Source organism: Plecotus auritus (genome assembly GCF_963455305.1).
Source record: "Plecotus auritus genome assembly, chromosome: 1".
NCBI lineage: Eukaryota > Metazoa > Chordata > Mammalia > Chiroptera > Vespertilionidae > Plecotus > Plecotus auritus.
The window spans coordinates 5469076-5489922 of NC_137770.1; the positions used below are offsets into that span (position 1 = coordinate 5469076).

The 20847-nt window shown below is 57.8% G+C and overlaps 1 protein-coding gene across 4 annotated transcripts; it reads right to left on the reverse strand.

Annotated features, from left to right (window-relative positions):
- Nucleotides 1-6709: 6709 nt before the first annotated feature.
- Nucleotides 6710-20357, reverse strand: LOC308236561 (alpha-1-antitrypsin-like). Of its 4 annotated transcripts, none has more exons than XM_080646388.1 (6): nucleotides 19873-20357; nucleotides 16972-17074; nucleotides 11826-12472; nucleotides 10106-10376; nucleotides 9096-9243; nucleotides 6710-8222 (listed from the first exon to the last, which is right to left on the reverse strand). In XM_080646388.1, the coding sequence occupies exons 3-6, from the start codon at nucleotides 12466-12468 to the stop codon at nucleotides 8031-8033; spliced, it is 1254 nt and encodes a 417-aa protein (XP_080502514.1). In that variant the 5' UTR covers nucleotides 12469-12472; nucleotides 16972-17074; nucleotides 19873-20357; the 3' UTR covers nucleotides 6710-8030. The 4 variants fall into 4 exon arrangements, with proteins under 4 accessions (XP_080502514.1, XP_080502513.1, XP_080502512.1 ...); XM_080646387.1 differs by lacking the exon at nucleotides 19873-20357 and adding an exon at nucleotides 18670-18813; XM_080646386.1 differs by lacking the exon at nucleotides 19873-20357 and adding an exon at nucleotides 17732-17937.
- Between the last annotated feature and the right edge of the window lie 490 nt (nucleotides 20358-20847).

Here is a 20847-nt window from a genome sequence, read left to right on the forward strand (position 1 = left end):
AAGATCTTGCCCAAGGACACACAGCCGGAGTACCACAGAGCTCGGAGGAATCCCATCCTGCCCGGCGTGGCCCAGACCCCCCCTCACGCCCCACCCTGCATCCATCTCCCTTTTCTCGCAACCACTGCCCCTGGCACATGTGGGCCGCCCGAGCCTGGTGCGGGCTATTACCCGATCCTGCATGTGCCAGGCCTGGGGGCTGTTGGGGGCCGTTTGGAGGAAGAGCACCTGCGAGCCCTTCACCGGGAGGCCCTCCCAGACATCCATTGTCTGATGGAGCGTCTCCTTATCTTCACTTTACAGGATGCCAGAAAGTGAGGCTTGAGCGGGCTGGTGACTTGCTCGCGGCCACGCAGCTGGCCAAGCAGAGCCGGGACAGACAGGCTTCTGGCTTCCGGCCCAGCCCTCTGTGCCGGGCGTGGTCACCTGCGGACTCTTCCCAAGCTGGAACCTGGCTGCTTGTCGGGGTCAGGCACACAGGGAGTCAGTGGCTCAGCCCAGCACCCGAACACCGGGGGCAGCAAAGTCCCAGGCCCCGGGCTGTGCTGTGCAGTGTGGGACGTGCAGCAGCCTCTTTGATAAACCGGCCCTCCATTGTGACAATGGAGGGTTCTCCAGACATCGCCAGTGTCTTCCGGGGTCAGAAGTGCCCATGTGGAGGTCCCCGGTGGGATAGGAGGGGCTCAGGGCATGAGGCCCCTTGGGAGGCCTCCTCCTCCCTGGGTAGTCATATTTCTTATTTCAGGATGGGTGTGTGTCACGTGAGTCCCCACTGAGTTTGCCCCTGGGGGCCAACGTGTTCAGTAGACCCATGAGTTTGGGGCGTGTGTTCTTCTTGGGTGGGGACCTTGTGTAGGGATCCCAGGGATCCGCGGTGGCAGGCTGTGTCGAGGCCTTCGGGAGATGCAGGGAACCTCCTCTCCTGCCCCCGGGGAGCTCGGGCACCCCCTCTGCACTGGGAACTCCATGGCAATCACCTCTGCAAGGCTAAAAGGCAGCCATCTCCGAGTGTCAGGGCTGTTCCCGCTAAATAGCCACATGGCCACAGCCCCTCGAAGCCATTCCAAGCTGGCCCCACGGCGAGTCTCAGGCCCCATCCCCCACATTGTCTGCGGTGGGCTCACCTGCCCACATGGGCAGGACCCACCCCCAGCCCTGGGCTCAGGTGGCAGGGCCTCAGATGCTGCTTTCTGCGGTGACACAGGGTGGCTGGGGGCAGGAGGTGGTGCGAGGGAGTCTCTGTTAGCCTTGGACAGGCCTGGGTTCTGATCTGCCCCGTCCTTCCCTAGCTGTGGGCCCACATGCTAATCTCTCCGAGCTTCCCCTTTAAAGTGAGATTGCCAGGAGAAGTGAGTGAAATCCGCCTCGTCATCAAAGCTCGCAGCCAGAGAGACCGGCGATAAGCACTGTGGGGGAAGAGCGTCGTGGGTTTTGCAAAGTAAAACCTTTAGGATCCATGAGGGGCCAACCGATATCAAGATGGGCCGTGAACCCAGATAAGAGAGGGGAAGAGGTGAGAGAAGAGGGTTATCGGAAGAGTTAATGAATACCCCTCAGCCTTCCAGAGATCAAGGCCGGCTTGGTGGGGTGGGAGGTCGGGGCCAGGGAGCAGAGGGGAGACCCGGGCCGCCCTCTGGTGAGTGGGAAAAGCTCATCAGGCATCTGCTCTCTTCAGTGAGATGAAAGGGTGTGGAATTGAAGGGAAGGTCAAGGTCTCTGTCTCTGACTGAGTTTTAAAGGAACCAGGTAAGAAAGAAGACAGGTAGAGATGCTGGGCAATCAGCAAACAGCAAGTGCTGGAGAGGATGTGGAGCAAAGGGAGCCCTAGTTCCCTGCTGGTGGGGTGCAGACTGATGCAGCCACTGTGGGAAACAGTGTGGAACTTCCGTTGGACTCAGTGATTCCACTTCTGGGATTATATCCTAAAAACCCCAGAACTCCAATCGGAAAGAACACGTGCACCCCTACGTTCACAGCAGCACTATATACAATAGTTAAGATCTGGAAACAGCCCCAGTGCCCGCAGTAGATGAGTGGTTAAGAAAGCTGTGGACATCTATACCATGAAATGCTATGAAAAAGTAAAAAAAGAAGAAGCAGGGCAGAGAATGGGGAGTGGGAGGGGCTTCCGAGGGGACGGGTCCCTACCTCTGCAGGTGGGGAATCCCAGGTGATGCCACTGAGGCCACAGGGAGGGGATGAAGAGAGAAGGGGCAGCAAGCAGCTGTGCCCACAGCACTGGTAGTCTGAGAGGGCCCGCTCCGGGGGCGTCGGAGGGGAGTGAGCCCACAACTGCCAAGCAGGACAGAGAAGGCTCGCTGACGGGCTTCCCATCCTGACCCAGCAATTGCAGCCCCACCTGCTGCGCCTCCGTGTCCTCCTCTGTCAAGTGGAGGTGATCATTGTGGCACCCCCAGCCAGCTCACCCCAGCCCAGCTCTGGAGGAGGCTGTGGGAGGGCTACACACTCAGCATGCGGAACTCACCTGCTCTCTAGAGAGCCTCGCCGGGCTGGACTCATCTCGCAGGCTGCCCCGTCTCTCACGGCTTCACCTACTTATAGGGCATCTCGGCGTGGGGATGCCAAGTTCCATGGCCCAGTAACCGCCTCCCCCCCCCCCCAATCATGCAGGAAATGAGCCTGGGAGCCTTGAGCGCTCAGCCAGTGAGGGTCTGATACCATCGGGGCCTTGCTGTGCCTCCCTGAAGCAGCCTAGTCTAGCGGAGCCAGCAGGTGCCAGGCCACCTGAGGGTGAGGTGGTGGGGCCCGTGGCCATGTAAGCCCAAAGGGCCGTCTTGCTTTGATGCCCACCTCACAGATCTCTGGAGAGGAGTAAATGAGGAAGACATACTCAGAGCCTGGAACTGTGCCTGAGACATGGTTGACCTTCAACAAATATCAGTGGCCTGAAGTCACTGGGCTTGAGGCTGCCAAGGTGCCAGCCCCAGGAAAGCTCACATTGGACCTGGAATCGGCCTCCAAGGTCCATTTATCCAGGTGGGAGGGAAAGCACAGGCACCACCAGGAGCCAAGACTCAGAGTGACCCTGTGGAAGAATGACCCTGGGCCACCCTGAAAATATCAAGGCCTCAAGGGACCTTAATGCTCCTGTTATGCTAGCGAGAAAACCAAGGCTCCCAGCTAAGGCACCTCGCTAGCGTGCCTGTAGGAGGCGGTGGAAGGTCCCAGGCCATCTGGCTCCCACTTGTGGTCCATGGTAACCAGTTGTTGCAATCTGCAAGTTACTCCTCTGTTAGTTTTTTTTTTTTTTTTTTTTAACATTTTATTGATTTTTTACAGAGAGGAAGGGAGAGGGATAGAGAGCTAGAAACATCGATGAGAGAGAAACATCGATCAGCTGCCTCCTGCACACCTCCCACTGGGGATGTGCCCGCAACCAAGGTACATGCCCTTGACCGGAATCGAACCCGGGACCCTCCAGTCCACAGGCCGACGCTCTATCCACTGAGCCAAACCGGTTTCGGCCTCCTCTGTTAGTTTTGTCAGTGAATTGAGACAGGGATGCGGGAAGCTAGCCCCAAACTGTTACTTTTGGAATCTACAGTCTTGAGAAATGAGTGATATTTGGCAAGAACCAGCACTACAAAACACTCCGCAGAGTCGTCCACAGAAGAAACTTCAGAGTTGGGTCTCATTCTCCCCACTTGGCAGTGATGGAAACAGGCACACAGCAATCGGAAAAGCTCCTGGTTCTGTACTAACTGGAGGCTGATTTGGGATTCCTGCATTCTTTCGGCGTTGTGATACTGCCTTTAGCATTTTCATCTTAACGTTTTAATGCTGAAAGTCACCTCAGGATGAAAGGAAGTGAGTGATCACACTCCGAGGACACTGAGGCTATTGATAACTGCTGACTAAGGGAACATGGCTTTAAAAACCAGTACAGTCTGTTTTCTGTATCGGCGAGTCTGTTTCTCTTGTTTGCCAGCTTATTTTGTTCATTAGAGTCTACATAAGGGAAATCACATGGTCCTTGTCTTTCTCTGACTGGCTTATTTCACTTAGCCCAGCGCCCTCCAGGTCCGTCCATGCTGTCTCAGAAGTAAGATTGCCTTCCTTTTCTGTGGCTGAGTAGTAGTCCATTGTGCGTACATCCAATCCAAGGGCTATCTAAGGCCCATGAAATCATGTGGTCTGGCCCTGCCAAGGCATTAGGGGTGAGTTAATTAAATGTTTGACCAAATACAGCAGGCTAATGTTTAAGTTGCTTCTTAGATGATTTATATAAATACTAGAGGCCCAGTGCACAAATTTGTGCACGCGTGGGGTCCCTCGGCCTGGCCAGTGATCAGGGCCGTCTAGCCCAGTCCCGATCAGGGCCATCCGGGCCGGCTGGCCAGGGGGAGGGACCGTGGGAGGTTGGCCAGCTGCAGGAGGTTGACTGTGGGAGCACACTGACCATCAGGGGGCAGCTCCTGCGTTGAGTGTCTGCCCCCTGGTGGTCAGTGCACATCATAGCGACCGGTCGTTTGGTTGACTGGTCGTAATGGTCGCTTAGGCTTTTATATATATAGATATACATATTTGTTTAAATTGATTTCAGAGAGGAAGGGAGAGGGAGGGGGGAGAGAGAAAAAAACACATCAGTGTCGAGAGAGAATCACTGCCTCGTGCACACCCCACACTGAGGATCAAGCCCACAACCTGGACATATGCCCTGACCGGGAATTGAACCCTGACCTCCTGGCTTACAGGTTGATGCTCAACCATTGAGCCACACCAGCTGGGCTGTTTGCATTTTCTTGCTGAACAAGGGCCCACCCATGGCCTTGCGGAGAGGATCAAGGGGGCCCCTGGGGTGGAAATCAATACGTAATCTGTAGTTTCCATTTCCGAGGCAGTGCACATGTGTGAGAACCCCGAGCCCCCTTGACCTTGGTCTTCATTTTAGTCTTTCCAATGTATCTCCCGACCCTCAAAATTAGCCCTTGAAGGACACAGGCTAGGAGTCGTCATCCCCAGTGACAGGAGGGGAGATGGTGCCCACCCGTCAGGGCAGAGCTCCCACTTAAACTCAAAAGTGTGTTATTTATGCTTAAATCGAATAGCCGTGTCTTGCCCTGCAAACCGATAGAGGCGTGACTGTCACTGCCAGGCAGGCCCTGCGGGATCCCAGAGGTCGCTGTGAGTTTTCCTCTCCGTTTCAGAGGTGAGCTGGGTCTCCACTCAAGGGGAGACTGACCAGCACCAGCCCAGGCCCCAGCACCGGTGACTCCAGCTGGTGTTGGGCCAGAGAGGCAGGCTCCACTGGACTGGGAGGCTGGAATTGGGCACAGGTCTGAGATGGTCTGGGCAATGTATGGCGTAGGGGCGGCCCGGCCGAAGTGAGGCACCTGTCTTCTAGGCCTGGGTCTTCTGTCGGCTGGAACCCCAGCTCCCCACTTGGCATTGGAGGTAACGATTCCTAGCCTGTGTCCTTCAAGGACTGAGTTTGAGGGTCATGGATACACTGGAAACACGAAAGAACAGGCAAAGCTGAGGCTGATGGCCGTCCTGCCTGACCATGGCCTGCTCTCCTAGGACAAGGCTGCCCGATGCTTCGCCCGCCCCATGGATGGGCCCTGTTGGTTCCCATCTGAGCCAGTGAATTGTCCTCTGGGAGCTTTACGCTCATTGGAATTGGCTCTCTGCCAGCCGGAGTCCAGACTGCGTAGTGACAGGCCATCCTTCGAGGTGAAATGATGGCGTCTTCGGTGAGTGCCCCAGCGCATTCAGCCTTCTTGGCCGTTCCCTGGACTCTCCAGAGTTCCAACTGCCCCTTTACTCCCACGGATGCCAGTACTGGCCAGGGGGGAGTGTGGGTTGCTTGCCGAGGGCTGCGTGCTCTGTACCCCTGGGGGGAGGCGCTATAGCGATCAGCTGCTTTCCTGCGGGGGGGGGTGTGGCAAGGAGTGTTTTCTGTGCAGAGGTGTGTGCTGAGCCCCAGCCTTCCTCCTACTTCAGGGGTGGGGGGCATTGGGCTCTGCTAACCCCATGGGGCTGTCTGGGAGGGGACGTGGGTGATGTGGTGAGGTGTGAAGGATCAAGGAAGCCCCTGAAACCAGCTCTACCACTCACTAACTCCGCAATCTTGAGCAAGACCACTAGCCTCCCTGAGCCTCAGTGTCGTCATCTGTAGAATGGGTGTACAAGAGCAAAGCAGCTCTGTTCACAGCATCACAGTGCTGCTCTGAGGATTCAGTGAGGAATTCCTGAACAGCCCCTCCCAGGGAGCCTGGCTTATAGGAAGAGCTCGTAGTGCCACAGATAAATCCCTGGCACTGGTGCCCTGCTCTGCTGCCCTTTGGAAGCTGCACTGTTTGGAGTATCTGATGTGGCCCTCACACCAAGTCCAGGTAGGGTTTCTATTCCTACTAGAGGCCCGACGCACGAAATTCGTGCAAGAGTAGGCCTTTGCAGCCCTGGCATCATCCAGACGGTCGCCCGGATGGTGGTTCTGCTACTCGGTCTAATTAGCATATTAGGTTATTATATAGGATGGGCATATACTGTGGCTCAGAGAGGTTTGGCGACTTCTCTAGTCACAGCCCTGGAAAGTGGCAGAGTCTGAACTTGACCCAGGTCCTTAGATCCTCAGGGCTGGCATCATTGTAGGTGTTTGATCCCAGTTCGTATCGTTACTGGAATTAGTGGAAGTTGGAAGTCTCCAGGCGGGGAAGACTCAAGAGGATAGCAGGCTTATTTGGGAAACAGTTGAATTTCCATCCATTATATTAATAATGTGAAACTGCACATATGTGGCCATTTTGACTGAAAAAGTGTAAATTTCTGTGACTCATCCTTGTCCTGTAGGTGGACATTAATCCCCAGTGCGTGGCTCAGACTGTGGTTCTGAGGTTTGTGTGGGATGGGGGTCCTTCTACCTCTGTCCCCGATCCCAGGCCGAGCCCATTCCCGAGAGCTCAGAGAGCTGGTTCCTCCAGGCTGCAGGACCGGCCCGGCTTCCTGACCCTTGCAGGGTGTGTGTGTGGGTGGGGGGGAGGGGGGGCTGCTCTCAGGACGGCCTCCAGCTGGGGTCCAGGAGCTGTGGTCTCCCTCTGAGGACCACAGGGACGCCATGGGGCAGGAACAAGGCAAGGTGAAATGTGTCCCCTTCAAGAGCTCAGCCAGGGAAGGGCAGGTGGGCCGGTGGGGTCGCTGCCTACTGTACTTCCCCTCCCATGACGAAGGAATCATTGGAATGACTTTGCAGGGCCTCCCAGGACATCCTGGCCGCATGGTGAGGGGACAGGAGGACGTAGGGAACGTGTCTTGGGGGGTAACTGTCCCGCCGAGTTTGAGCAGGTGATGCCAACCCGACCAGAGACCCTCTTCTTCACCTGGGACAAGTGACCCGCGTCTAGGACAGCGTATCTGAGGGTCCTGGGGAGAGAGAGAGTGACAAGGGCAGAGTGCGTGTTCCCCGTCCGGCCCTTTGGAAAGGGCTCCTGCAGAGGGAGACCTGTGTGTGGCGGGCCCAGCCTGGCTCAGGAGACTGGGGTGAGAGGGGACCTGGCCCCTCCCTCTGCCTCTGTGCTGGACACGCGGCAGCTCAGTGCCCCCGTGGGAGCTGCCTGCGCTGGGGCACCGGGAGGCGGCCTGGTGTGGGCGAGCAGCCCTGCAGGGGGGGGGCCTCCCGGGGCACAGGGTGGGGCTTGGCAGGAGGACCCGGCGGACACTTGGTGGAGGGGCCGTGGGCTGGACTCTGAGCCATGCTGTGCCCTCTGGGCACTTTCCAGGCACGACTGGCACCTGGGGCTTTTCCGAGGTGATGGCAGAGGCAGCAGGCCGTGCTGTCAGCAGCCGCACATCCGGCCCCGCACAGGGCTGGACGGTGCACATGTCTAATAAATACCGACACAGTGGGTGCGTGACATACCCCTCCTGCCCTCCCCCTCAGGTAGAGGGGAGACTCAGACACAGGAGGAGGAGGGATTGGCACGTCACACTCCAGCTTGGGCCAGGCCAGTCACTTTATTGTCACCTTTGGAGGGGACCTGCCTGGGCGGGAGGCTGAGCCAGAGAGGCAGCTATTTCTGGGTGGGATTCACCACCTTGCCCACAAAGAGGGGGGCTTTGGTGTCTCTATCATAGATGGCCAGGACGAAGGGCCTGTTGAACTCAACATTCGGGGGTATCGACATCGGAATGGCTTCCAGTAATGTGGCCCCGGAAGCTTCGGTCCCCTTCTCATCCAGGGTCAGCACAGCCTTATGCACGGCCTGGAGGGGAGAGAGCAGAGCTGTGGTCTCAGTGACAGGCAAACCCCGCCCCGGCCTGGGAGCTCGGCCAGGGAGGGCAGCGGTGCCGGGGAGGGGAGGCTTCCCGGGCCCGCCCCACCAGCTGTCTCTCCTTCCAGGTCCCCCCTGCAGGGGACACCAGCCCCTTCCCCCACCCCCCGCAGGGGACACCAGGCCTCTCCACTTCTCAAGGCCTTTGCCGACTCCACCTACGCACCCTCACGCCTCCGGACCAACATTCTCATCCTCCCTGCAAACAGCCCCACCTCAGGAGGTAGAAGCTGGACTTGGACTTTCTGTCCCTGGGCATGTCTCTTGTTTCCAGTGTCCGATTGTAAGCTCCTTGGGGACCAGGGCATAGGTGGGGACCCCTTCATAGCGTCCAGTCCACAGTCAGGCATTCAGTGTGTAGCCAGTACTGAGCAGCAGTTGTTGCTGTGGTCCCCTTCAGTTCTCCTGATAAGTGGCGTCTTTAGCCCAATCACTCATTAACTGGGCTGGCTGATTCATCAATAGCTCCCAATGTCACAGGAAGGGCAGGGGAGGGGGGATTCCTTTGAAAGCCCTGACCCTCAGTCTGACTTTGTAAATATGGGTCCATCGAGGCCCAAAGAGGAGAAGACCCTGACCGGAGATGAGACAGAGGGTCAGTGACACCGCCTCAGAGGACGTCCCTAAAGGGCCAGGACACAGGAGGCCACCCCTCCCTCGGGCGCCTGAGCACGTCCCAGTCCTGGTGAGTCCAGGGGCCTTCCCCAGAGACCTCGGTCTGCGGGGTGTTTGTGGCCCTTCGCCCCCTCCGCTGGGCTGCAGCCCGCACACATTGTGCCCTGTGGACACCAGGGACAGGCTCACCTTGGACAGCTTCAGGGGAGCCTCCTCGCTGATCCCCGAGAGCTCAGCCCCATTACTGAAGACCTTGGTGATGCCCATTTCGCCCAGGATGGCTTTCAGATCGTAGGTTCCAGAAATGGACAGTTTGGGCATACTCAGACTGGCAGACCTGTCAAGGTGGTTGGAAAAGAAAGGAATTTCACAACTTGGAAAGTTTTTCGTTTCTGGTCATTTCTCCCACTTCTCTTGTGTCCCCTGGGGACAGAGTGTGGCCCCAGAAGGTCTGACAGGAGCGAGCTGCCTGGGGCTCGGGCCCTCTTGGACCCAAGCGAGATTCAGCCCCTCCTTGCTCTCTGTTCTCAGTCTCCGGTGAAGGCACCCAGGACTGGGCTTGCTGGGTGGGGCTGTACTACGTCTCTCTTAGCTTTCACCTCAGACGGTTGTGTATTTTTATATTCATTTATATATACGTTTATAATGCATGCTTTTCTATGTTATTGATTTTGTCCATTTATTTTACATTCTGATTTATTTGATTGTTTGCATGTTTGCATTGCACACATTCATGTATTTACATGTAGTTTATAATGCGCGTGATGAGCTCTGCATGAGGACAGGCATCTGTGAGCGCAGAGCCATGTGCAGTAACGGGGGCACGTGCTCCAGTATCACTTTCCCCAGGCCCCGTGAAGCCACGCGCTGGCGGCCTCGGAGCAGGAAGCGCCCCCCACACCACGCCTTCGCTGTTCTGGCCTCTCCAAGGCCCTGTCCCCTGCGCAGTGTGGACTCTCTGTCCGCACGCCACCCGCGGCTGCTGCCTCTCGGCGCATTGGTGCCGCTCTCCCTGCACCCACCGCTGGCACTGCTCTCACGGGGGTGCTGCCTGAGCTGACACTGGCCTCTGTCTGGAAGCTCAAGGTCACGCACAGTTGTTGGACTCACAGTGTGTGGTCCATTCTCACAACCCCATCCGCCCACCCCCACCCCTGCCCGGCAGGAGGGGCAAGCCAGCCGCAGGTCAGGGATGTCACCTGTGGTATCTCCTTCCCAGGGATGAGCTGAGGTCCTCCTTGGTGAGCAGGTCCTCCATGTGGCGCAGCTTCCCCTCGTCGGGCAGGATGAAGAAGGCGGTGGCGTTGCCCACGTAGTCCATGAGCAGCAGCCAGCTGGAGAGCTTGTTGCAGTAGTGCAGGTTATACATGCCCAGGCGCTTCATCATGGGCACCTTGACCGTGGTGGCCTCGTCCACGTGGAAGTCCTCCTCGGTGGTCTGCTCAGCATCGAAGGGCTTCACCCATTTGCCTGGAGAGAGGTGAAGGTGCAGGTCAGCCAGGAGAGGGAAGGGTTAGGTACCCGTGGCAGAACCCAGGAGCCCTGAGCCTCCTGCATGAGAGGGCTCTCTCTGAGCCTCAGCTCCCCCATCTGTCAAATGGAGCTGAAAGGGACCTCACCCCACTGACAGGACTTCAGTGGGGAGAAAGCGGACTGGAGGAGGGTCCACGTTGTCTACATTGTAGGGGCTCAGCGGTGCCAGCCGGGCTGGGGAGAGTAAGCATGTGAACTTGCATTTCATGCCTGTTTACTAGTGACGGCGGGTGCTCAGAAGGGGCTAAACGAAAATGGTCGGCAGCAGTCATACTTGGCGGCTCCTTGCCTGAGTCTCCCTGCCCCTTGACTCGGGTTCTTATCATTTGGGGAATTCACCCTTGTTCTTCCTCTAATGGCCTTTCCTGGACCAACATGTGAGACGCGGAGGCCTGGGCACCCCCCCTGCTATTCCAAGAGACCATCACCATCCTGCCAAGTGAGAGTACACAGGAGTCTCGGGGAGCCCTGAGCCCCTTTCTCATTGGATGGAAGGTGGAGACGGAGGCTGGAGGGGACAAGAGCCGCCTGGAGTCCCCCCGCTCAGCTGGGGCCCAGGAGGTGCTGACTCTGGCCTTGGCGCTCTCCAGCGCATTTTCTGCCCCAGGTCATGGAGCCCACAGAGAGAAGGAAGCGCCCCTGACCTTGACTCTCACCTCCCTGCCCCAGGCTATTTCCAGGGACTATTTCAACAGCCTCAGAATGGCCTCTGGGACCCACAGTTTCTGGCATTTTCTTCACTCAAAGGGAGGAAGGCAGGCTGAGAGTCAAGTTCAGTTGAGCACCCACATTGTGAGCCTGTAGTCCCATGTTCTTTGTGACATGCATACCCCTTACAGAAACCTGGCAGCAGGGATTATTATGTTCATGTTCCAGATAGGAAACTCGAACCTCAGGGAGGCACAGAGACTTGCCGAGAGCCAGCCACTGAGGGTGGTGGAGGCAGGGTTTGAACCCTGTCTTTCTGACTCTAAAGCTGCCCCTCCTCCCATGACACTAGAGTGGCTCAGGAGACCTTCTTTGTTTTAAACTCTGATAACGTGTGTTTGTCTGGTCTGTGTTGTGTGTGTGTGTGTGTGTGGGGGGGGGGGGCACATTGCATATTGTGCCTCCGTCCCTGGTGGGGATTTATGATGCACGTGGAACAGGCACAAAGGCTCTGGCATGTCCTGCAGGGAAGATGATGCTGACTGCTGACCCATCGCTCGCTAACCTTATTGATCAGGGGGCGTTTTTGTGTGGTTGTGTGGGGAGAACGGGATCCCCCTGCCCAGATGCACAGTCACATGGCATCCTGCACCGCCCAGGAAAGCTTAGGAACTGATGTTTGAGAATGTTTCTGGGTGTTTCCATGGGAACCAGCTCTGGCTGGTGGTACCACCTTACCTTTAAAGAAGATGTAATTCACCAGAGCGAACACTGTGTCTTCAGCAAGCTCTTGGACCAGATCCACGATTTTCCCTTGGGTTCCCTTCTCTACGTAATCGTTGATTTGCTTCTTGGCTTCTTCGGAGTGCTTGAAGTTGACGGAGAAGGCTTCGGAGTGATACATTTTCTTGACATCCTCCAAAAACTTATCCACCAGCTTCACACTGTCATTGATGAACAAGCCGTTGCCGGTGGTCAGCTGCAGCTGGTTGGCCGGCTGGTTGAGGGTGTGGAGGAGATTCTCAAAGCCTCTGTGGATGTCAGCCTCTGCTCTCTCTGTGAGGTTGAAATCAAGGCCCTCCAGGATCTGGGTGTGAGTGTCGCCCTTGGCCCCCAGGGAGAGCATGGCAAAGGCTGTAGCGACGCTCACGGGGGAGAAGAAGATGTTGGTGGAGTTGGACTGATGGGCCACCTGGCGGTACAGGCTGAAGGCGAAGTCGGCTAGGTTTGGGGCGATCTTGTGGCTGGCGGACTCATGAGCGTGCTCAGCTGCATCTGTGTCCTGGACAGCGTCTCCCTGGAGACCTTCAGCCAGGGAGGCAGGGGCCAGGCAGCACAGGCCTGTCAGCAGGAGGAGGCCCCACGTGATGGAGGTCGGCATTGTCCTGAGAGAGAGAGAAGGGGCATCACGCCCAAGTCAGGCCACACAGTGAGTCCCCCTGGCCACTGATTCACACCATGTCACACAGCCAGAGCTCATTCAGCATCTCCTCCATGCAGCCCTGTGCCAGGCATGTTCTACATCCTCATCACTCAAAGACTCCCCGGAATCACACATCCAGAAGGTCTGGGGGTGGAGTCCACCTTCTTGATGCCTCCATTAATGTCCGCAGTGACCCTGAGGGGCCAGTGCCAAAGCCCCTATTTCATAATGGGGGAAACGGAGGCGAGGGAGGCATTGAGGGAGGGATGCATGATGTGCACACGGTACATCTCATCACTCAGAGGGAGGAAGGCAGGCTGAGAGCCAAGAAGGCAGGCCCGATCCGGCCCAGGGGTGCCTGGATCTGGAGCGGCCCTTGGAGGGCTGCTGTGGAGCCCTGTTACTGAAGGGGCAGAGGCTGCGGCCAGAGGGGAGGGGTCCCTGCCCCAGGGCACCGCCGGCCCCCCGGGGAGCTTTGAGGAAACTCGCTGGTGGCTGCGACCGCCACCCTCACAGGGAGCCTCTGCCCCTGGTGGCTTCCTGCTCTGGAGGCTGCATCTGTGGTCTCAGCGGGGAGTGGGCGGCCCGCTCACCCTGGTCCCCTCCTGCCCCAGCCCTGGGCTCTCTGGTATCGGGGTTTGTCTCTGTGTGGGGCGGGGCGGCGGGAGGCATCTCTTCTTTTCAGACAGACCTGGGTTCTAGATACAAGTCATTTCGTGTCTCTAGCCTTCACTTTGCCTCATGTAGGAAGTGGGTCGTTGGAGAAGTTAGTGCAGTAAGTCTGGACACCACATCTTACGTCGAAGGGATCTCAGGGCGGCTCTACGAGGGAGAGCCCAGTGGGGCAGCAGACTGGCTGCCTTCCGAGGACAGGCAGGGAGCGAGAGGGGTCCGTGGCTGGGAGACAGCAGGAACAGCCGGGCCTGGGCTAAGTCAGCAGGAGCAGACTCTATCTAGTGATGGTCAAAGTCAGTGCCACCCACAACATGGAGCCCGCCTTCCCCACAGAGCTCCCCCTACTCAGGCCCCAGCCTCGGCCCACCAGCTGCACCCCTCGGTGTAACTGCCCTCCTCACAGATGGGGACACTGGGGTCTGAGCGGAGGAGACACGCCGTGCCCGCAGCTGGCTATGACTCCCAGAACTGAAACCATTTTCATAGAGGACAACGACAAAGCAGGCCCGGAACCCGGAACGAGAAAGCCTGGGGAAAGTTGGGAATAAACGCCGGTTCCATCTGCCCCCTTGGACCGTTAAAAGTTTCTTTCTCAGAAGACAACCTGATGAGGCACAAACGGACCCCTCTCCACCATTTGTGTCTGGCCTGGAGGCTTGGAAATAACCCAGCGGGGGGCAGCCCACGTCAGCTAACGCGCGGCCTGTTTTTCTCGCACCGCCTGTGGTTTAGAGCTGAAGAGGGCTACGTTAGTTCTGCGTCTTCCTCCCCCTCCCGGTTCCCACTGGATTTGGCATGTTTTTCAGGGGTGGCGGAAACTGCAGGACTCAGATCAGGAAGGCTTTGGGCCAGCAGCGTGGGGACCCTAAATGTGCCGAGTGGCCTCGGGGCCAGAGGCTGTGGCTTCCGCCCCAGCAGGGCACCGCTGGCCACCTGGCCTCTCCTTGTCCTGGGCCTCGCTCTTCCCGCCTGAGCAGTCGAGGTGGGGGGCGGCCTGGATGAGGTCCCTGGGTGCTAACGGTGGGCTCTTAATTACAGGGCATCTGGGTTTCAGAGCAGAGTGCACTCCCCGTGGGGAGGGGTGGAGAGGCCCTCACAGCCAGAGGGCTGCTGGCCTCTAAGAAGGTGGCAAGGCTGGCGTGGGGCTGAGGTGGGAGGGGTGCAGCTGGGTGAAGACCTACTCACCCCCGGTCCACCTTCCTGGACGCTGCACCACCTCATCTGGTTCCTTCTTGTACAGTAAGGGGTGTGAGGCCCAGAGAGGGTCAGGGCCTTGCCAAGGCCACACGGCGAGCCAGTCACAGAGCTGTAACAGGCCTTGGTTTTCCCAGCACTTGAACTTCAGACTCAGCCAGCCATGTCCTCCGTTCTCAGATCCCATGAATGTCAGAACTGGGTCCCGAGGGACCCTGACGTTGGCCTTGAGCCTCCTGTTGGCATCATTTAGCCTTCCAGTCTGTTCCTTATAGCACCAGGGCCCAAGATGTCTGCTGTCTCCTCGCCCTTCTTTCAAAGGCAGCACCCCCTCCCCCCCAAGCCTCATGCTGGGGAAGCCACCAGGGGATGAGAAAGTAGGTGGTGCAGCACCCAGAGGCCTGTGGGCCAGGCTTTACAGCACAGACGAGGACGATGGCACGGTGGCATTTCCAGGCTGGTGGGAGCAGCCCTGCCAGGGAGGAGGGAGAGGGCGCACCCCCTTTGCCTGATCTCACACCGTTCCTGCCCAGGAGCATAAAGTGAAGGGCTGAGAGTGACCCAGGGGTCCAGGGAAGCACCTGCACCGCGAGGTCAACCCCCGCTGACCCCTGGCACTGAAGAAGCCCCGTGTGACCCGGCCCTGCCTCTGTGGACAAGCGGCCTCGCTTCCCTGAGCCTCGGCTTCCTGCCCGCAAAGTAGAGAAAGAATCTCTCGCAGGCGGAGGTGAGGAACAGACGAGGTGTGGGCGAGGAGGACCGCCACCCCTGCACACAGGCAGGGCCTCGCGTGAGAAATGGCCGACTTCTTCCTGCCATGTTGCCATGTTGCCCAGGACCAGGGAAGGGGCCCCTGCTCAGCGAAGACCCACCTCCGAGTCTGGAAAATTTGAAGTCAGTTCTCCAAGTAGTTATTTATTACCGCTGAGCGATGCCCAGGCAACACTGGCATCCCTGTCGTCATGCTTAGCAAACATCAGGCGTTTAAATGATCTGTTCTCAGAGCCCACCCTTTGAGGTGGGAATTGTATTGGCTCCATTTTGCAGATGGAGAAATTGAGGCCTCCAGAGATTACGTAACTTACTGAGAACCACAGAGCCAATTGCTTACGGAGCTGGGATCAAGCCCTAGGCATTTTGATTCCAGAACCTGGCCTTTAGCCCTTCTCCATGTGTAAAGCTGAAGCCAGAGACCTTGACACTGAAAGCAGCACAGCTGGCCTGGCCACATGAAGGGGGCAGCGTCGCTTGGTGGCTAAGGTCAGAGACTAGGAGGCCAGAATGCCCGAGTTCCATCCACTACCAGCTTTGTGACCTTGAACAAGTTACTTAACCTCTCTGAGCCTCGAGTTTCTGAAAATGGTAAGGTCGCACTTCCTCCGAGAGTTATTGTGCAGTTAGCTACTTGCACAGCGCCAAGACGTGCTGGCGCACAGTCAGCTCTCAGGAGTGTCATTGTGTCGTTTGTCATTGACTTTGCTGTGGACCTTTCAGAGCACTGTGAGGGAGTCTGGGGGCCTTGGCCTTGGTCATGGTCATCTTTGTCACCTCATCTCCAAAATCCAATCCAATGGCAGAAAAACCATGTCCTTTCAGCATGCCAGAGATCAAGACCAGTGGGGTGGGGTGAGAAGAAAGAGGGCCAAGTTTATCTACATTTTGCCCAAGAGGACAGAGAGGTCGAATAACTGTCCAGGGTCCCTCGGCATCGATGAGGCCGGGAGGCCAGCCCAGGTGTCCGATTCCCTACCTGGTACCCGAGACCTGAGAGAATTAATGTTGACCGTGGGCATGGGGTCAGGGGCATGGGTTCCGGAACTAGGTGGGCAGGGCTTGCATCCTGGACGGTGTGTAAATTGGGGCTGAAGAACTCTGTCCTCACTGTCCTCATCTGTAAAATGGGACCAACCATGGGAACCACCTCAGAAGGTTGCTGAGAGGCTTAAAGGCGGACTGCACGTAAGGAGCTCAGTGCCGCCTGGCCAGGGCAAGGCTCTGGAGCACAGCTCGAAGCGCCTGCAATGGCCCCGCCCAGGGTTTCCCATCTCGCACCATAGTGAGGGTGGCCAGAGCCCACTTGCACAGGGGGCCCATTTTGATGCCTCGGGGCTGAGCCTGGCACAGTTCTCCTCTGGGCATTAATGCAGAGGATGGAGGCCTGTGAGTGGCTGGAACTCGGCTTCCAGTCTGGCCTGGCTCCTCCACCCCTACATTAACTGGGGCTCCTCGCTGTCCCTCTCTGGGCCCTAACCTTCTCAACTGTAGAAGGGGAAAAGGATATCCCCCCAGGGGACGGGGAGGGGAGACCTGGAGGGGACAGCAGACAGAGACACAGGAGCTGGGCCCACAGAAACACCCCTCCTGGGCCCAGGCCACCAGAGCCAGGCCCCACTCCCACTTCTGTGTACAGAGGGCCAGTCATTCACCAGTGAATAACTGAAGAGGCCCAGCCAGCTCAGGGAGCAGGACAGGACCTCCAGGAATGCTGTTACTATGACAACAGAGCCCACCCCGCCCCGCTCCATCCTCCCTGCCTCCCCGGGGCTGTCTGAGGCCCCTCCAGAGGCTTTCCCCTGGGGAAGGCATACTTACGATTGACTGTCCCAGGCCGGGGCTGGTGACCAAGGCTGAGGAGACAGAGCCCTGTCCTCGTCCGTATTTAAGCAGTAGACTCAGGGGGCGCTGGGGGAGGCTGCTGGTGAATATTAACCAAGGTCAACTCAGTTATCAGCGGAGCAAACAGGGGCTAAGTCCATCTGCTGGACACAGCTGCCGCCCCCGCTGCCTGTGTGTGCCCCGCCCGGGCGTGCAGGCCTCGGCTCTGCAGACCAAAGGATGTCATTGTGCCGCTCATAAACCGCAGCGTCCTGCGTGCGGGTGGGGCCGCATGACTCAGGCACTTTGGGACTTGCCTGGCGCTCCACTCCCACTGGGAGCTGAGATTCACTGAGCTGCCTCGGAACACCTGCTGCTGAAGGCACACTGCAGCCCTGGGGCGTGGGGGCAGCCGCTTACGTGCCCATTTGGCGGACAGGGGACTGAGGCCCAGAGCGGAGCGGCTGCTCCTTCAAAATCACTCAGCCAGCCTCGGATGCAGAAAAGCCACCTTAGGCCGATGTGGGAGGCCATGGGCACAGGGGAGGGGTGAGAGAGTCTGTCCAGATAGAAGAGCCGCTGCGGGAGGTGTTTCCGTCCCACTTCCTAGCGTGGTCGCCGGGGATGTGCAGGAGGACTTCTGTAAAGGGCTGGTCTGCTCAGCCCGCCCTCCAGGCTTCTCCGAACCCCGGAGGCCCAGCTCCTGGGCAGCCCCAGGCCTGTTGGTTTCTCCAGCAGACCCGTGCAGCCCACATACCTGGCGTTTTCCTTGGGGACGTGGTCTGCACTGGAGCTATCGCAGGCCCGTTAGAGGCACTGGTGGGGTTGGGGGTACGGCGCAGGGTTGAGGCCAGTAGGGTCCCACTTGACTGTGGTCCCTTTAAGAGCCTAAGGCAGACGCACCACACACTCCACACCCCCTGCCTGTCTGGCACATCTGCTCTGGATATCTGATGAAGGAGTGATGAGTGCATTTTCGTCCCTCCTGTCACTGCCCCCGTCCCAGCTGTGGGCTCTGTCAGGTGAATGACCTGCAGGTTCCCCTTGCACACGGTTCAGACCCGAACCCAGCTCCCCCTTCCTTGGTTGTGAGGTCTCAACCTTGACCTCCTCGTGGCTCAGTTTCCCGTCTGTAGATGGGGATGAGGACAGTACCCGCCCCCGTGGACGGCTGCAAGGATTAAGTGCGGCCGTTCCCGGCCAGCCCAGAGCCTGAGCCCAGCGCTGTGCGCACAGTAAGCCTTTGTGATGTTGCCCACCCTGCCCTCCCAGGTGTCATTCGAGGTAGGTGAGGGGCTCTCCAGAAGCTCTCCTCCCGGCTCTCCTGTGCAGTCCTCTCTGTCACCCCTCCCTATGCAGGAGCAGAACTGAGCCCCCGCTCCCCCCCCCCGCCCCATTTCAGAGTCTGGCTGCAGGGCCCAACTCTTCCCCTGAGCTGGCAGAATGGGCAACTCCCCCTAGGCTCTAGGTCTGCTGGCAGCTGAGAGAGCCAGGCTGTGGCTGAGGTGAGCCTGCCCTCCATACCTCAATGGGCATTTCTTCTCCTTCCTGTGCCTCAGTTTCTCCATCTTCACAATGGAGCTCCAAGCCCAGCTGCCCGCCCCCCCCCCAACTCTCGCACTGGCTGGCAATGGCCAATCTCGGCCCCTTAGCCCAGTAGCCTGGGGGTTAGTAGGAGGGTACGGCCTGCTCTACCTCCAGCTTCCGACGCTCTTTTGGCAGCCACACCTCCTGCAGTGGCCCGACCTCCCGCTCCTCCTGCTCCTCGGGGCCCTGGGGTGCTGAGAGCCACAGCACACAGGCCATGTGCACCCGGAGCACAGCGCCCCGTCTCTGCTCATCTGGGAGGAAGGAGGCTCTGGGGGCTGGTGGAGGCAGCAGGCCCGGGAGGGGCAGGGAACTGGGGCAGGAAGTTGCCTTGCACAAAGCTGCCATTTACCAGGGGGACGGTACATGGCCCTTCCCGGCCCAGGCAGTCCTGCATGCCACCTGCTGCTCCTGCCATGTCTGGCCTGTGTGACCCAGGCATGGGCTTGGGTGCTAAGCATCTGAGTTCAACCCTTAACTCCACCGCTGTCTTTTTGTGAGATCTTAGCTACTTTCTCTCTCTGTGCCTCAGTTTCCCCATCTGTGAGATGGAGGAGAGGATGGTCACTTCTGCCAGGATTGTGAAGAGTCAGGGAGATGATGACGTGTGAGAGCTGGGCCATCTCAGGCACAGGTGGACCCTAAGGTGATGCCAGCCATCGGATGATCTTTGGACGTGTTTCTGGACCTGGGAAACCTTGCCCATGGTCCCAAGGGGCTGAGCAGGAGGAAACTTGGGGAGCAGCACTCATTGCCCAGGGGCAGAGAGCTCATTTTGCTTCTTGAAGGCACAAGGCCAGGTGCAATTCCGCGTCGGCGTGGGTTGGTCGGAGCCACGTCGACTTCATTTCACCTCTCTGAGCTTCAGGTCCCTCATCTGTAAGAGGGGGATCCTGTGGGTCTCTTTCTCCTAGGGCTGTGTGAGGCTACATGAGGAGATGCTCGTGGGGCGTTTCCCAGCAGGCCTGCTCTGCTCTGCCAGCATCGCCGACATGTCTTACAACCCGTTTCGCTGAGCAGGTCAGTCAGATGTTGTGGGGTTTCTCTCCCAGGAGATGAATTGAGTTCGCACATTAGCTCAGTTCATCTTGGCGTCTTGTGACTCTACCACCTTGCTGCGCCCTAGTGGGCCCTCCTCCTTCCTCTTTCCTCCGGGGCCCCTTCCTGTGTGTGGTTCTTGCTTTTTCTGGAACAATTTGGCTAATTCACAGCTTCTTGTTTTCACTCCTCATCCTTACCTGCTAGAGAAAAAGACGTGAATCTATGCAGCATACGTGGCAATCTATTCACCAGAAGGAATAAAGCACTCACCTCCAGCTTCATCCCCTACTGGTTAACACCGTGGTCGGCAAACTGCGGCTCGCGAGCCACATGCGGCTCTTTGGCCCCTTGAGCGTGGCTCTTCCACAAAATACCACGGCCTGGGCGAGTCTATTTTGAAGAAGTGGCGTTAGAAGAAGTTTAAGTTTAAAAATGTGGCTCTCAAAAGAAATTTCAATCGTTGTACTGTTGCTATTTGGCTCTGTGGACTAATGAGTTTGGTGACCACTGGGCCGTTAACATTTAAAAAAGAACCAATGTTTCCATTAAAAAAGTAACCATTGCCCGGCCAGCATAGCTCAGTGGTTGAGCATCGGCCTATGAACCAGGAGGTCACGGTTTGCTTCCCGGTCAGGGCACATGCCCGGGTTTGGGGCTTGAACCTCAGTGTGGGGCGTGCAGGAGGCAGCCGATCAGTGATTCTCTCTCATCATGGATGTTTCTATGTCTCTCCCTCTTCCTTCCTCTCTGAAATCAATTTTTAAAAAGTAACCTTTTTTACATTTTAACTTTACCCTTTTGACCTTATGGCCTATAGTGGCCATTACGGACTTCCGACCGTTAGGAGACTCAGCTTGTCCTGTTGAACTATTTTTGGTGTTTTTTCCCCGTGAGGACGGTCAGATTGCCACACTGTGGCCAACAGGTGCTCCTCTGAGTTCTCTCTGCCTTTGGCGGTCCTTGCTGATACTGCACATCCTAGCCCGGCACCGCGTCCCAGGCCCATCTTCATTTTCTCCTGCCCTGGACGTGGTGTCAGAGACCCTCCAGGGGGCTGTGGGAGGCCCCCAAGGACTTTGGGACTTGTTTCTCGGAAAAACACAAGCCCCGCGTGGGTGGCTTGATTAACGGAGAGCAACAGGCTCTTCGGTGTTGCCCAACTCCGACCTTGGCCCGGAAGGGGTCAGTTCTCCTGGCGTCATCTTTCCTGTTGACTTGAAGCTGGTTTGTTTGCTGGGTTTAACG